The sequence below is a fragment of the Podarcis liolepis genome (assembly GCF_965112155.1).
Source record: "Podarcis liolepis genome assembly, chromosome: 9".
NCBI classification, from domain to species: domain Eukaryota; kingdom Metazoa; phylum Chordata; class Lepidosauria; order Squamata; family Lacertidae; genus Podarcis; species Podarcis liolepis.
The window spans coordinates 72,932,508-72,949,891 of record NC_139564.1 but is presented as its reverse complement, the minus strand read 5'-3'; the positions used below and the strand labels follow the sequence as shown (position 1 = coordinate 72,949,891).

The 17,384-nt window shown below is 49.6% G+C and overlaps 1 protein-coding gene across 10 annotated transcripts in view; it reads left to right on the top strand.

The window, feature by feature from the left end:
- CSK (C-terminal Src kinase) overlaps positions 1–8,398 on the top strand; it is a 79,768-nt gene extending 71,370 nt beyond the window's left edge. For 5 of the 10 annotated variants that reach the window (XM_083460533.1, XM_083460529.1, XM_083460527.1 and 2 more), the window contains 4 exons: positions 474–547; positions 2,764–2,959; positions 3,537–3,623; positions 7,048–8,398. In XM_083460533.1, the coding sequence (XP_083316659.1) occupies positions 474–547; positions 2,764–2,959; positions 3,537–3,623; positions 7,048–7,230 (540 nt within the window). In that variant the 3' untranslated portion in view covers positions 7,231–8,398. Of the gene's footprint in view, positions 1–473; positions 548–2,763; positions 2,960–3,533; positions 3,624–7,047 lie in introns of all 10 variants that reach the window. The other 5 variants (XM_083460532.1, XM_083460528.1, XM_083460525.1 and 2 more) reach the window with 1 other exon arrangement.
- Positions 8,399–17,384: the final 8,986 nt, after the last annotated feature.

The window sequence follows — 17,384 nt, the reverse complement described above, 5'->3', positions numbered from 1 at the left end:
AGATACTTGCCATAACAGTTTTGCAGTGGGTTAGCCCATTCATTCCAAAAGGTTTGTCTGTTTACAGGATTGGAAAGGATTTGCAAGTGAAAAGAACTATTGGGAAGGGTTTCCCAAGATGCTTCCTTCTTCTGCAAAGAAAATATCCGGGGCTATTAAGAAGGCCAAGATGGTTTTGGGATGGTTCTGTGTACTCAGATAAAGTGTCTTTTTTCAGGGAATATTTCCTAATTTTGAAGGGTGAAGGATTGGGTTTTTGGGGGAGGGTCTCCTATGTATGCACCTTAAAATTTGTGTAACAAAAGAGGCCTTGGTGACTAAGGAGAGGGAGAGAGAGAGAGAGAGAGAGAGAGAGAGAGAGAGAGCGCGCTGGCTGGTGAGGCTAGAAATGGGCTGAGAGTTGCACTCCATACTTGACCCCCAACCCTGTTTGTGACATTAACCCTTCTCTTCCCACTTCTCTTTGTCTGCAGGGAAGTTTAGTCGATTACCTTCGCTCCCGAGGGAGGTCTGTGCTAGGGGGAGAATGTCTGCTGAAGTTCTCCTTGTAAGTATGGCGCGGGCGAGACAAGGCCACACACCCACCTGGCAGGATCTGTGCCTGCACAAAACAACAATTAGAACTTGTTCGTGTGTAGACAGATGGATCAATAGACAGAGACAGAGAGATGTTTGCAACAGCCACCAGCCATTGCAATTTGGGTGCCAAGTACAAACATATGCAAACATCACTAAGCAGATAAAGTTGCCAAAAGCTAAATGTAAAGTCACACAGTTTAAAAATCAAGAGAGGATCGTTGTGGGTCAACCGTTTTATTCTATTGGCAGTTGTTGAACTGTTGCTGTCTTTTCAGTCACCAGTTTGTCTTGATCCGCAAGGAGAAAAGTCACATTCTGGATGAGATGGCGGCAGCAGATTGATTATGTAAATGTCTGCACAGAGGGCAGATCGGCAGCGCATAAAACCATGTGTCAGCGTTATCGTCTTCGCATGGACATGCATGATTTTGGAATAAGACCCCCTTTAAAACTCGGCTGGAGGAGGCATGTTCAGCCACACCCTCAAGAAAACTCTCTTGTGACCTAGCCAGCCGGGTCATTACCTAGCCCCACCCCAATGGGACAACTTTGATGGGTGGATGGGGCAGCCCGCCTGTCAGTCACATGGAGCCCTCATAACATCACATGGTTGGCAGGTGGGTTGACATGTCCACCCACCAACGCCCCTTGCGCAGCACTTCCCTAAGCACCCGACAGCTGAGTGCTTCGTGGGCACCACTTGCAACGTCAGATGTGAGCATGGTTTGGGGGAAACAGCCTTGCCAACCAAATAAGAACCCTGGCCAGGCCAGTTTGAGCTTGTGGGCTGGTTGTTCCTCATCCCTGTTGTACATTTTTGGCATCTGGCTAGCCAGAAAAAATTGTTAGTATACTTTTCAGATAATGTTTTGCCTTTTTTGCAGCTCTGCATTCTCTTATTGCATTCTGTGGCCCACCTTGAATACCTGTTGAGGCTTAAATCCATGCATTTTAATCAATTGCCCACAGCATTATACGATGCCAGACACTGGTTTTAAAATTACAGGGAAGAGCCACAGCTCAGTGATCAAGTTCAAGTATTCCATGCAGAGAGCACCGGGTTCAGACCCAATGGCAGCTGGGAGAGACTTCTGCCTGGAACTCTGCAGAGCTGCTGTCAATCAGTGTAGACAGAACTAACCTAGATGAAGTAATGGACTGTTCTGGTATAAGAAATAACAAGATGAAAGATGAAAAAATAAATAATTCCAGTGGCACCTTAAAGATCAACTAAATATAAGTTTTCAAGGTATGAGCTTTCTTGTGTAATACACACCTCATCAGATACTCTGAAGCAGAGGAAGATGAGGAAAACAACAAAGAGAAGATGGAATAGAACTGTCAATACTATTTGGACAAAACTGTGTATACTAAAGCAGCAGTAAGAGAGATGTTTGGATCCCTTTCAGAGTTTGAAGTATGGGTACCCCCAACAAAAATTTTAAAATTTGGCTGTGTAATTTGGAGTTAATGTGATTTGGAATTAATGTGATTTGATTGGCCTGTTAATAAAAATTATTTTAAAAAAAGAAGCAGAGGTCGCTTCAACCTTGTTGTTGTTAGAAATAAACAACTGTTGTTGTTTTGGTATAAGGCAGCTTTCTATCTCCCCAGCTAATCATTTGGAGGACGCATCTATAAGCACAGGAGAATCTGCTTGGGGGTGATAGCGTGTGTTCATGGGAGCTTAAAACAGAGGAAAATGGATAAGGAGATGCTGGGAAGGATTTGAATGTCAGGTGATTGATGGGCCTTTCATCACAGTGTCAAAACTACGGCCTGTAATGATAACGTTTCAATCATTCAGTCTTAAAATGCCTGCACTACTTTTCATGTAAAAAATAAAATAAATAAGATTATGCAACGGTTTAACAGATGCAAGCACTAATTAACACAAATAATCAGTGTAGAATACAACAGCAGCAGAACCAGGTAAAGGGTATTTTGGTCCTACATACAAAGAAAGAGAATGTGGCCAGGGCATTCCAAATCCTGGGGGCCACCACAGAAAAAGGCCCTGCTTTGCAATCCAAGCTGTGCTGCAAGTTGCAATTCAGAGCAGAGCCTCACTTGCAGGTCTTGGCTGCAAGGAGGCTCATTCAGGGAGACAGCTGTGCGCTGGCAGCATCTCCTGGAGCAACAGCTTCCTTTCCTGAGTCTTGCCTGCCTGTTCTCCCCACACAGAGACGTCTGTGAAGCCATGGCGTACCTGGAAGCAAACAACTTCGTCCATCGGGACTTGGCAGCGCGGAACGTCCTGGTCTCAGAAGACAACATTGCCAAAGTCAGTGACTTCGGGCTGACGAAAGAAGCCTCGTCAACCCAGGACACGGGCAAGCTGCCAGTGAAATGGACGGCGCCGGAAGCACTTAGAGAAAAGGTGTGGCACAACACGGGGGTGACCTGGGGGGGGCCCTGAGCCATCACAGACACAGGCATGACCGTCTGTCCAGCGTGAGGAACCTCAACCTGGGGGGCAAGTGGCGCCCTCCTGCCCCCTCTCTTCAGCCCTTGGGACTGACTCTTGGGGAGCGGGTGTGCCCCTTCCCAGGCCCCACCCCCTGCTGGCCGGCATGAGCTTGATTTGCAAAATGGACTTGATCATGAGCTACGATAGTTCCTATTATGCAGAGGAGGCTGGGTGGAGTTTGGGGTACATTTGGTGGCTTTGGGAAAGGGCTAAAATCCAGTTCCCTAAAAAGAGGGTGGTGAGCAGAGGTGGTTTTAGGACACGGCATGACTGATTTGGTTGTGCTGGCTGCTGTGCTGTGGGGGGGGGGGCACCCATTCAGTGCTATGGAGCAGAGCGCAAGAGGCAGAGGGTGCTGCTGCTGAAATTTGAGAGCCCAAATCCGCTTCTGTGGCGAGAGGCTGTGCGATGATCTCCAGGCTTGGGGAGTATCTCGCCACCCCCAGGAACCGTTTCCCTCAACGATGGACTTCCTTTCTCTTAGCAGAAATTTTCCACCAAGTCCGACGTCTGGAGCTTTGGGATCCTCCTCTGGGAAATCTACTCCTTTGGGCGAGTGCCTTATCCGAGAATTGTAAGTGACGGAAGCTCAGCTTGGGCGGCTTTTGATGTTTCGACAGGGACCCTGCCCCTCCCTTCCCCTTTTTTGCAGCCAACGCTTGGAGCAACTGCGTTTTTGCTCTGCCTTCTCTTTTCATAGCCTTAGGGCAGTGATGGCCAAACTTGGCCCTCCAGCTGTTTTGGGACTACAGTTCCCATCATCCCTGACCACTGGTCCTGTTTGCTAGGGATGATGGGAGTTGTAGTCCCAAAACAGCTGGAGGGCCATCACTGCCTATGGGAAAGTGGTGGGAACAGCAGCTGCCCGGCAGGCTGTCCTGGCTGAGGTGCCTGCTTCAGGAAGGGCTGTGAGTCCATGGCAGAGCGCCTGCTTTGCATGCAGAAGGTTCCAGGTGCAATCCACAGTGGAGCTGGGAGAGAGACCCCTGCCTAAGACCCTTGAGAGCCACTGTGAGTCACCAGCCTAGACGGCTTTACAAGAGGAGTGGACGAATTCATGTAGGAGAGGACTGTCGATGGCTCCTGGCCACGATGGCTTTGCTCAGCCCTCCAAAGCTGAAGGCAACAGTCCTTCTGAACGCCAGTTGGCGGAAGCCACAGGATGGCTGTGTTGTGGACATGTTTCATTTGCAGGCTTCCCATTGAGGAATCTGATTGGCCTCTTGAGAAGAGGATGCTGGGCTAGATGGCCATTGGCCGGATCCTGCAGCTCTTTTGATGTCCTTACGAGTCAGGGTGGACAATAGTGAGCTAGGTGGACCAGTTGTCTGGCCCGGTTATAAGGCTGTTTCTTATGGGGAGGGGCCACCACAGCCCAGTAACATCCCAGGCTCAATCCCTGACCTCTCTAGATAGGGCTGGAAAAGACCCTGACCGGAAGCCCTTGCAGAAGCTTCTTCTACTCGGGATGGACAGTGCTGGAGCCAGTAGGCTGACTCACTATAAGGCAGTCTTCCTGTGCTCCTGATCAGAAGGGTCTGAAGAGAGCATGTCTGAAATGAGTCTGAATGATTTTTCACTGCTGGGATGGGGTCCAGCCAAAATGCTCCCCTCGTTTCATAAAATCATAGAACCATAGAATTGTAGAGCTGGAAGGGAGCCCAAGGGTCATCTAGTCCAACCCCCTGAAATGCGGGAATCTCAACTAAAGTGTCCATGAGAGGTGGCCATTAAACCTCTTGCTTAAAAACCTCCAAGGAGGGAGAGTCAGTTCCACTGTCAAACAGCTTTTACTGTCAGAAAGCTTTCCCTGATGTCTAGTCAGAATCTCCTTTCTTGTAAATTGAAGCCATTACCGTATTTTTCGCCCTATAGGACGCACTTTTTCCCCTCCAAAAATGAAGGGGAAATGTGTGTGCGTCCTATGGGGCGAATGCAGGCTTCGCGGACCTCTCAGCAAGCAGCGGGAGCCAGCGCTGGGATCCCACGGCTTGCAGAGAGCTGCCTGTTTGGGGGCTGGGGTCGGGGGAAGCTCGGGCCTCCCCCGCCCCAGCCCTGCGCCTGCGGGGAAATAATTTTTCCCCTTTTTATTTCCCCCCAAAAAAACTGGGTGCGCCTTATGGGACGGTGTGCCCTATAGGGCGAAAAATGTGGTAGTTTGGGCCCAAGCTCCCTCCTTAAATACCGTATTTTTCGCCCTATAGGGCGCACCTAGTTTTTTTTTGGGGGGGAGGGAATAAAGAACAAAATTTTATTTCCCCCCCCAGGCGTGGGGCTGGGGTGGGGGAAGCCCGAGCTTCCCCCGACCTCAGCCCCCAGAACAGGCTGCTATCCGCAAGCCTGGGGAGCCCGCAGGAACTCCCACCGGGCTCCCCAGGCTTGCGGATATCTGCCCGAAGTCCGGGGTGCGCTTCACTGCACTCCCCAGGTTTCGGGCTGCAGGCTGCTGTCCGCAAGCCTTGGGAGCCCGGCGCGATTTCCTGCCGGGCTTGCAAGGCTTGTGGATAGCTTCCTGAAGCCTGGAGAGTGAGAGGGGTCCATGCACACCGACCCCTCTCGCTCTCCAGGCTTCAGCGAAAGCCTGTATTCGCCTCATAGGACGCACAAACATTTCCCCTTCATTTTTGGAGGGGGAAAAGTGCGTCCTATAGGGCGAAAAATACGGTAATTTTTTACGTTATCACCTGGTTGGGTATCACTTTCCTTTTGGGTGAAGACAGAGGCAAAGTAGATGTTGAGCAGTTCCGCCTTCTCTCTGTCCCCCAATAACTTTTCTCCATCTTCTCCATGTAGAGGATCTACTATTTACTTGTCTCTTCCCCTCCCCACTTTGAGCATAGCCAAAGAGGACCTTTAAAAATTGTTTTTAACCTCTCTTGCAAGCCTGAGTTCATTCTGAGCTTTGGCCTGTCTGACCTTCTCCCTGCAACTGTTGGATACTTGTGTATAGTCTTCCTCCCTGATTTTCCATTTCTTATACATGCCCTTCTTACAGGGGCATAGCGTGTGGGGGGGATAGAGGGGCCGTGGCTCAGGGTCCAGCCCCCATGCTGGCACCCCTCTCCTGGCACCAGAGGAACCAACACTCACAGAGAGGAGCACTGGCATGGGCCGCTCTGGAGGTGCTGGCATGGGGGTGCCTGCTTTGCACAGGAGCCAAGTGCCACAGCCTGCCCCTGCTTGGCTCCTGTGCGGAGTGGAGCCGCTCCAACAGTGTCAGCAGAGAGGGCTCCTTTACCCTTTGCACCCTGTGTGCACATACCCCTCCAGCTCACCTGCCGGGTCCCCAATGCCCATTCATCCCTCCGGCACATGTGAGCGTTTGCTCACACAAGCCTTCTTACATCTCAGCTCATCTGAAAGCTCCTTATGCAACCACAGTGCTTCCTTTACATGTCCCCCACTTTTCTTTCTTGTTGGAATGGTCAGCTTTTGTGTCTTAAATAGTTCACCTTTAAGAAACTCCCATCCATCTGGGACTCCCTTCTCTTTCAGTATTTCTGACCATGAGATTTCACCTGGCAGTTTCTTAAGCTTTTTGAAATTGGCCTTAAAATCCAGAGTGCATGTCTGACTACGCTCAGATTTCCCTGCCTCTGCATCATCAAACCCAAGAGGGTACGATTAAAATATTTAGCGAAGTGAATTTTTGGGGCCCCTTCCCATTTCACTGGCTCCTCCTTTCCACACTGCTGTTTTCCCCTTGGGGTCCTTCCCCCACTTGCCAGTTTTATAGCCCCCGGAGATCCTTATCCGCCTTCCACGTTATTATAACATTTGTATCTTACCTTTCCTCCAAAGTGCACACGGCAGCACTCACGGTCCTCCACTCCCCCCTTTTACTCTCAGCACCCCTCAAGGTAGGCTAAGCCAAGAGTTTGTGACCTGGCCCCAGACCCACCAGCGAGCTTTGACCCTGGTCCTGAACCCAGCGCAGTATTGCTTCCAGTTGACACAGTCCCTTTGTTTTTGTTTCCCTCTCCTCCCGCCCCTTGCAGCCTCTGAAGGATGTAGTCCCTCGCGTGGAGAAGGGGTACAAAATGGAGTCCCCCGACGGCTGCCCTCAGATCGTCTACGAGGTGATGAAGAAGTGCTGGACCTTAGACCCCGCACACCGACCCGCCTTCCACCAACTACGGGAACAGCTAGAGCATATCAAAGCCAGCGAGCTTTACCTGTGAGGTGGGCGGGAGGGTGGGGTTTCCCTTGGACACGCCTCTTCCTCCACCACTTCCTGCGACCCGCCTCCCACGCCCATGCGCCTGGGGGTTGGGGATAACGGGCGAGGGGGCCGAGGGAGCGGTTCTTGGCCACCCCTCCAGGAATGCAGAATTCCTCCACTCAAGGGACTGTATTTAGAGAAACATATTGGACTGTGTGCATATTTACCCCCCACCCCCGTGCCCCAGCTGGTGGGGGGGTGGGGTGGGGGTCCGGCGGCTCCTCCCTCCTCCTCCTCCGTGGAAAAGGCTCCCCCATATCTTTTTCAGTGGGGTCACCAGTAGATGCACGAGGGAGAGAGAAAATATGGGAGACCCCAACATTTTCTCCTGGTCCTGTAGGAATCCCGGTTCTCTTATAGCGGGGAGAGACCCTGACTGTTCGTTTGTAGCATGTACCCCACACTCCCCACCCCATTTGACCCCCTCCTCACAGAAGCGCCTCTCCCCGCCACGCCTCCTTCCTTCCCCCCTTTGACTTTCTCCCCAGAACCAGACCTCCATGCCTCCCATTTTCATGGGGAGATGTAAGACATTCAGATAGCACCAAAACAATGGGAAGATGGGGGGGAGGGGAGAGAGGAAGGGAGCCCCCATGAGGTGGGGGGGGGAGAGGGACTTCCCTTCCCCTCCCAGTATTTCTGTGACTGCTGGAAATACCCAAATTACCAATCCAGCATCTTTTACCCCACCCCCGCTTCCCACAACACACCTTTTTTTTATTTAAAAAAAAAAGATTTTTGTTCAGTTTTTATTTTTTGTTCCTTTTAATGTTATTTCAAACTGCACCGGAAATCAGCCGTTTTGCTGGGTTTTACTAAAGTTGCAAATCTTATTTTTTAAAGTAATAATAAAAAAGGTTAAAAAAAAAGAAGAAAAGAAAACAGAACACGCTCTGAAATTTAGCAAACTCACCCCCCACCCCCAACCAAATGAAGGCAGGGCAAGTTTAAAACCGCAAAGCCACCAAGGACGGCTGTTGGGTTTTTTGGGTTTTCTTTGCTTAAAAACAGTGTTTGCATGCTGTCTCCAGAGGCCTTTTTCCAGTCCTGTCTAGTGCTTTATGCTCATATAATGCTGCCAACTGTGAGATTAAACTGTAATAAAGATCATTCCATATGAACACGTATGAGCTCCTGCCTTGGTTCTCATCTTTTCCCTGCTTCTGTAAGCCCCAGGCGGTGGTTTTGAGGCTGGGCTGCCTGGTTAGAAATGACAAGGCTCCAAATCCACTGGACTTTGACTGGTAGGTCAAGACCCCCGAGTGGGTCGTCCAAGGCACCATCACCATGGAAATGTAGGGCGAAAGAATTAAGAAACGGGTTCCCACGTGCATTTGCAGGTAAAAGGTGAGTCCTGAGCCTTGAAAGATTGGAGACTTCTGCTCCAAATGGTCAGCTTGCGTTGAGGAGCCTGTGAACCTCATGGGGGGGCACACAGAAAATGGGGTGGCATGGGGGGAGGGACTATATAGCACTACAAACGCCACCCACTCTTGTTTGTGGCTCTGCCCGCAATCAGTGATGCAACACTACAACTTCACCCAGCTGCACATAGGCGCCGACTCCCTGGGTGCCTGAGCACCCACAAAATTCCCCATGAAGGAACCGGGCACCCACAAATTTCGGTGCCAGGGCCATGCACACTGCGCGGCAGCCACAGCCTCGGGCTCCCATGGTTGCGGGGTCAAGTTGGCATTGTGATAGGAATTTTGAGGTCTTAGATATATGGTAATGTTCATAACTACACGTACATAGATCGGCACAGGAAGACCAACCTGGAACCATTTTGATTCCTAAACTGACCAAATGTTTTCTCTGCAAGGTCAAAGTGGGAAACCTCCCCATTGTCTCTTTCCTCACAAATCCTGTCTTAAGGGCACATTTAAGATATGAATAGGGTGTGAGCCTGTGACCTGGCCCAGGAAATAAGTATTTATCACTGCAAAAGAATGGCCAGGCTCCCCAGGCAATCCAATCAAGTAACTTGCCAGACAGGAGATAAACAACAACAGGAGAAAAACAATATTCAAATTTCTGTTTTAGACCTCCTTTTCTGTGATGGGGTATCTGAGGGGTGGTCTTAGGTTACACCCCTTCTGTGATGTATGTATGATGTTTCTGGGGGTGGTCTTGATCTACAGGATGGGAATTTCAAAAGTCTTTATAAGGCCTTGCATGCCATTTTTCTGGGGCCCTCCTCTCTCCTGCAACAGATCAATAAAGATCAAGCTTACTAGCTGCTTTGCTTCTCAATATTCTCTGGTTGGCCTCTGTTATTCTCTCCTACCAATAGGGAACCTATGTAAGGACTCTAAATGGGCTCTTGGATAAAAGGGAAAAGGGCAATTTTTGTTTACAACAGCATTCCTACAGCTGCATCATGCTGCTGGCTCCTGTTCAGCATGTGATTGACTGCAATGTACTAATATAATTATAGATTTATATTTGTGCTTATATTGGAAGCTTTTTTAAAATAATAATAATGCCTGATTAATTGTGGGTACGTTTTCTTTTTCTTTTTTTTAAAGATATTTATTAAAGTTTCAACATATTACAAAAATAAGCAAAAAAATTGTGGGTATGTTTTCAATCATCAGGGGATTTTTAATGTGGTTGTTCAGCCTCGAAAACTTTAGTATGGATGTGTGATTATAATCTAACTAATGGGCTGACTTCTGAAATGGTGAGTGAATGGTGAGTTGATACATCTTGGCAAAAAAAAAACCTCTGTTGTCTCCTGCTTGAGGCTCCCATAATACCTGCAGCTTTGGGGGCTATGGATGTTTGCATTGTCAAATTTCTCAGGTTCCATGTGTGGCGGCATCACCTGGAAGCACTTTCACAGGGGCACGTGGGCAAGAGGAAAACAGTGAGTGCACCAGGACGATGCATCTTTCACACCTCTGCTCCAGTCCTCTTGTCCGGAGGCACCGACCCGAGAGGCCTGCTGTGGCCTTTGAACAGAATTAGGTAGCTAGTCCCTAAGATCACCCGCCATACCTGAAGATGGGAACATGGCCAATGCAACACTGTTTTTGAAACAGGGATCCAGGGAATCTAGGAAGTTACTGGCTAATTAGCTGAAGTCTCCTCTGGGAAAACCTCTGGAAAGCATGATTAAAGATAGACTTACCAAGCAGAGAGAAGAACAAGCATTGCTGGAAAGAAACCAGCATGGCTTCTGCAAGGATATGTCCTGTGTAACTTTGCTTTCAGGATTCTTTGAGAATATCAACAAGCATTTGGATGGAGTGGCCCACTAGATACTTTTGATAGCTGTATGCTCCTGAATCAGGCCACTTCCTCTTGCAAACAACCTGTGCTACATCCTTGGAGACAATGTTATAATGTTCTGCTCCCCAAATCATTTCACCTGATCTCAAAATGCAATATCCAACACTGCACAGCTTTGTCTAGAAATAACAAGAATCCGAATTCAATTTTAATTTTCACTTTGGTCCATTTACTGAAAATAGTGCAATGGCACAGCATGTAGTTTCCTTCACCTGTTTGGATGAGGAGAGAAAAATGAGTGTTCTCAAACATTTCTTAGAAAACTCTTCTGAGAAATTTCAGCTCACTTAATGTTAAACAAAACACTTTTGTTTGTGTCTGTAAGTGGGTGATGGAACAAAGGAAAAGACTGGAAGGAGGACCAATTTTGCTGAACGTTTCAGGAAAAGAGCGAAATTCCTCAACAATATACAAGGAAAATGAAACCTTTATCAGGAAATGTGCTTTTGTGCATTTTTGGACTGTTTTAATACAGTAGTCCCTTTTTCTAATGGACCCACATAGCTGTCTGCAATCTTTCGCCACTAGATGGCCCTCTGACCAAAGGTTTTCTTCCTTTGCCTGAGAAGCTAAGGTAGCCATGTTTGCCCACAGAAAAATTCCAAAATCGACATCGAAGAGCAATGTGTTCCCCCCACCCTCTTCCTCTCCCACCTGACCTGCTGAAGAGCTCTGTAGAACCTAAAAACTTCCACATCATTGTGCAGCCTTTTGGTTGGCCTAGTAAAGGTGTGGCCCTAATGAGAATCTTTTGTTCTATTTTTCTCTTACGGGTCAATAGAGTCTTAAGGTTCACATTCCCTATTGGGCAGCCGCTTGGTGATCTCATGCCATGGGGGGGGGGGACTGGCCGGAGGAAAAGTGGGGAGAGCAACAAATGTAAAATTTAACTTTGTATAATAAAGGTAAAGGGACCCCGGACAATTAGATCCAGTTGTGGCCGACTCTGGGGTCGCGACACTCATCTCGCTTTATTGGCCGAGGGAGCCGGTGTACAGCTTCTGGGTCATGTGGCCAGCATGACTAAGCCACTTCTGGCGAACCAGAGCAGCGCACGGAAACACCGTTTACCTTCCCGCTGGAGCGGTACCTATTTATCTACTTGCACTTTGACGTGCTTTCAAATTGCTAGGTTGGCAGGAGCAGGGACAGAGCAATGGGAGCTCACCCGTTGCGGGGATTCGAACTGCCAACCTTCTGATCAGCAAGCCCTAGGCTCTGTGGTTTAACCCACAGCGCCACCTGCATCCCTACTTTGTATAATAGGCTAGTTTAACTTTCTACACACACACACACACACACACACAGAGAGAGAGAGAGAGAGACCCTCCATGCCCCTGCCCAATCCTGGCAATTACTGGAGTACAAGGACCCTTTCCAGCCAGGCAAAAACACTCGAGGGGGTGGAGCAGTGCTGGGTGGCTGGGTGGTGTGGGGCTCAGGGAGAGTTTTAGGGGCCAGATAGGACTGGGGGGCCACATCTGGCCACCAGCTCTCAGGTTCCCACTGGGCTTAGGTAAAAAAGAGGGAGGTACTACATCATCTGGAACGGGGCAGCAAGCTTACTGCGCCTCGCGCCGGTGTCTCCAGCGCCTATCGCGCGGTGGGCCAGAGGGTGGGGGAGCCTGTGCCCATACGTGTGTGCACACGCTATTTCTGGCACACTTCGAGGTCGGAGGAGCACCGGAAATAGCTTGTGCGCATGTGCACGGGCTCCTCCGACCAGGATGTGCACCGGAAAAAACACGCATGTGCACAAGCTATTTCCAACCCGGAAGTGGGCAGCTGCGCAGCGCAGCGCCGGTAAGAGTGGGCGGCATCAGTGGGGGTCACCGCGGGCCGGATAAATGAGTCTCTCAGGCCTTATCCAGCCCGCAGACCTTTGTTTGGGGACCCCTGATCTTGAAGCACCTTAAATATTATTTCATCTATTGTAGAAACAGCTTTCCTAGCGTAAAGCCCACCTCATGTTGCTAGTGTACCCTGTTTTGTTGGCTTTCATTGTTGATACTAGCCAGTTTTCCCCAACTGGAAGCCACTTTGCATATTAAGTTATGAGAGCGGTATACGAGAGTCACAAGTCCTCAGATGCAGGAAGTGTCGTTCTCAGTTACAAGATGTGTGTCTCTCTGGGTGTATACAAATACGCAGAGGAAAAATGCAATGAAGAGTGGCGCCAGTGTGTGCCTGGGGCATTTTGATGCAAAGCTCATTATTACTCGCCCTTTACCAGCAGGCCCCAGGGTGGCTTACAAGAAATTAAAACTCAGTATTAAAATCAGTTGACATCAGGAAATAGGGCGGGTCCTGAAGACACACATTCAAGTGTCAAAGGGAGCAGGGTCAAAAGGCTCATGAACTTTAACGTGTGTGTAGAAGTGGACGCAATTTGTTGTTGTTTCTTCCCCTCCACATGTTCATTAGGACCAATTGTGCACAAGCTCTAATAAGGTCTTGTGTGCGCTTTGTGTAACCGCCAGGCTTTGTGTTTTCAACAACAGGGATTATCTGTTGCTTCATCGTTCTAGGTGGAACCTGCTGATGCCTGCAAGTACCAGACTCAGTCTGTGGCCTCCATCTTTAGGCTGAGTCTAAATGCAGACCTGGGGGCTACAGGATCCAGCCACGATATAATTTATTTACCTCCTCACACCCTGCACTTGGTGTAAAATTTCAGGTGAGTTCTGGAGCTCAAGAGCTTGCACTCCCCCTTTCAGTATTTGGGTTGCTCCTAATGCCTTTATTGCCTATTTGTAGATTTTGGTGCCCCCCCCCCTTTTAAGCACCAACACAACTTCCTTCCTTCCTTCCTTCCTTCCTTCCTTCCTTCCTTCCTTCCTTCCTTCCTGTCCCAGCTGTTAATATTTTCTGTATCTGGCAGGGGTTGGGGGAGAGACAAAACTCACCAGTAGAGCACTCATCCTGCACTCAAAAGGTCCCTAGTCCAGTCCTTGGCATCTCCCAATGGGGCTTTGGCCTGGAAGCCTGCACACCACCAGACGGCGGGTGTTGCTGAGCTACTTGGCTCCACGGCCTCACCAGGTGACAGGAAGCTTCCTTTGCAACATTTGCCACTGAACTGTGGACCTTCTCCAAAGTGCCTGATCCCAGATTCAGTCCCTGCCTGCTTTGGTTAAGAAGGATCAGGTGGCAGTGAGGCGACAGCCGACTTTCTGAGGCACCAGAGAGCAAGCTGTGCTGAGCTAAGGCAGACCCAGTGAGCTGCTCTCCTCTTAAGACAGTTTCTTCGCTCCCATCCTGTGTGTGGCTCCTGCCAGCCCAGGCTTCTGCTCCATGTCTTCTACGTTAGAGTCGCTAGTCCTGAAGGTGCCATAAAATGACTTTTCTCTTTTCTTTCTTTCTTTTCCCCCTTTTTCTCTTTCTGGTTTTGTAGCAACAGACTATTGTGGCGCCCTAGAACTCTCCCAAGCGAGGCTCAAAAAGGCAGTGGGGCCTCCTGGGACTATCCTTCTGTGGAAAATGTGTTGCTTCCAGTCCCCTGGCAAGAAAATCAATGGCGTAACATGTTCCTAGTTTCCAGAATAGCTTTCATAGACTGAGGGTATTTGTGATAGTGCAAGAGCTACTCAATAAACTGGCTGCACAGTCCCTTGACTGGCTGAAAAGGGGCTCCGTCTCATGCAGAGGAAATCACCAACAGAATCAACTGCACGGCTGGCGTTCTCTCTCGTCCAGGTTCCCTCTTGTGCTGTGGGGGAGGGGGAGGGATCCCAGTCACACTGCATTTATAGGTGAGTCTACCTGAGTTGCCTTATCTGAGACAACACAGAAACCCAAATAGCCATCCTTCCAATTTAACACATCTCCAGATTTTGCAATGCAATTCTCCAGCCAATATTTATAAATATTGATAAATATTGATTGTATGGGGCAAACTAACATTCACATGATAGTTTGTGATGTGCTATAGTACAAGAAAAGGGACGCAGGTGGCACTGTGGGTTAAACCACAGAGCCTAGCCTATCAGAAGGTCGGTGGTTCAAATCCCCGCGACGGGGTGAGCTCCCGTTGCTCGCTCCCTGCTCCTGCCAACCAGCAGTTCAAAAGCACGTCAAAGTGCAAGTAGATAAATAGGTACCGCTCTGGTGGGAAGGTAAACGACGTTTCCGTGCGCTGCTCTGGTTCGCCAGAAGCGGCTTAGTCATGCTGGCCACATGACCCGGAAGCTGTACACCGGCTCCCTCGGCCAATAAAGCGAGATGAGCGCTGCAACCCCAAAGTCGGCCACGACTGGACCTAATGGTCAGGGGTCCCTTTACCTTTTACCTTTATAGTGCAAGAATGTGCCTCCAGGTGGCAATCCTATGGTAATACTGGGGAAGCAGCACAGAAGAACAAATAAACCAGGATGCTGTGTGGACGGCACAGTATAACTGCACTGCACTCCTGTTACATCGGTGGCATGTTGCAGAATGTGCCTGCAGAGACACTCCGCCACTCTGGTGGGAGCAGAAGTAGAGGTAGGGCTAAACAGGGGAGCAGGTGTGACTTTATTCCATGAAGTCCTCGCTTTAAGGTGCACTTGCAGGAGCACAGGCAGAAATACGAAATGACAAACAGGAGAGGGGGACAGAGGCATTTATTTCATAGAATCATAGAGCTGGAAGGGTCCCCAAGGGTCTTCAACTCCCTGCAATGAAGGAATCTTTTGTCCAACGTGGGGCTTGAACCCACAACCCTGAGATGAAGCATCTTGTGCCCTTCTGACTTAGCCTGTAATTCCGCATAGGATGCTTCCCCCACAGCAGGGCTCTAATCCACCTCTGCAAGGAAGCGTCTCTCACATGCAAGGAGAGGTTTAAAATAGTTCTCTTTCCTCCCGAAAGAATTATTCAGTGTAAAACAAATATTCAATGACCTGAAGCTCTTTGGTTTTGCATTTCCTACTTTGCCAATGGCTTCAGGATCTGAGCTGTCAGAGAAGAGGCAGATTAGCCGGGCAGGCAGACGTTGTTGTACACAACTCATGCATTCAGGGGTACAGATGGGAAGCTTTCAGGGCATTTTAGCACATTTAAGTTTAAATCTGTTTGTGCATGCATGCACTGTAAACACCAGTGGCTGTGCTGTAATGGGGGCGGCTAGCCCCGATGAACCAGGGGGACCTCTTTATGAGCAGACGTGTAAAGGGTTGCTCTCTTTGGCTGGAAACTCGATGCACACTCTCCCAGAGGTGAGCCCCATAGGAAGCTCAAATGGTCTTGTGGCTATGGGGAACCTATGGCCTTCCAGTTGCTGTGGAACTATAACTCCCATCACCCCTGACCATTAGCCATGGTGCCTGGGGGCTGATGGGAGTTGTAGTCCAACAGCATTGTGGAGGGGCAACAACGTTCCCCATCCCTGGTGTGTTTAGATGCTTAGTGATGTGACATTACACACACACACACACACACACACACACACACACACACAGCGCAGGTCACATGTCTTGCATGCAGAAGGCCCCAAGTTCAGTCTCCAATGACATCTCCAGGTGGGGCTGGGAGAAACCTCTCTGACCCAAACCCTGAAGAGCCACTGTTAGTCCTTGCAGACAATAATGAGCTGGGTGGACCAGTGCTTTGACAGTGCAGGGTAGCTTCCTATTTTCTCATTTGGAAAAGCACAGAGGGTTGGTGGGAGGGCGGGGCTCCTTAACCCATTCCTCCCCAGTGCCTGTCCCCCTTTTGTTCTGCTGGCCTCCTTAGGCCTCGCGGCTCCTCCTGCCTCCTGCGCCTGCCACAAGGCCCCTCCTCACCCCCCCCCCATATTCTTTGCTCCAACAGCCACAGGCACATAAGCAGCTTTCCTTTTGAGGATTATGAAGATTAAAATAATTTACAGTCAAAGCCACATGAGCGACGCTTGAAATGTTTTAAGATACAGAATATGCAATGGCTGCTTTGCCCTTTTGGGATAAAAACAAGGCCCCCCTCTCTCTCCCTCACCCCACCCCCTTTCTCTACATCTCACCTGCTGCCTCTCTCTCTCTCTCTCTCCCCTTCAAATTATTTTTTGCACCTGTCTTGCTCCATCCTGATCATCTCACTTATCGTAGGTAAGTGAGGAAGAAAACAAGGCCAAGGAGATTTATATGCATGTCAGCTGCCCAAGTGGGTAGATTCACACATGGAGGTTGGAATGAAGGATGAGGGAGGAATCTTGATTCAGTTTGCATCCTAAAGCGAACTTACTTGGTTAGCATTTTCCAAAACAATGCGGGGACCAAAATGAGTGCACCCTGCAATGTTGGCACAATAAGAAAGCGCCAGTGGCGGACTGTCCACACATCACATTCCACTTGTTGCATCAGCGTCATCTGAAGGGGCAAATCCATGTGTCAGGGAACTGACATCAGAGCGAGAGGCGAAGGGGAGGCTCCCAGATGATGCTGGCGAAGGACCAAGCAGCAGGGGGAGAAACAGCCCAGTAGAGGGGGAAGCCATTCAGCGCAACACCAGGGATAGAGGGGGGCTGATGGGGGAATCGGAGAGAGGGCTCCAGGACTCTTCACTGGACATCAGTGAGGAGAGCCCAGGTCCTCCGCTGCCCACGCCCTCCCTGCACAGGAGGCTCCCGCGCAGTGAGAGAAGGCGGAGACTGGGCGTCAAACAACTTTTATGCTGGAAGAGGTTCAAGAAACGCCCACTGACGGATTCTGCCAGCGATTGAGGCAGCCACTATGAGAAGGGGCTGCGCAGTCAGAAAGGTTTAACAAGGCAAATTAGCCTAGAGAGGCACCAGTTTATGCACGAGTAACTCATACCCACTACACCATGCAACAAAAGTGGGGTGAAAAATAAAAGCCCCAGAAC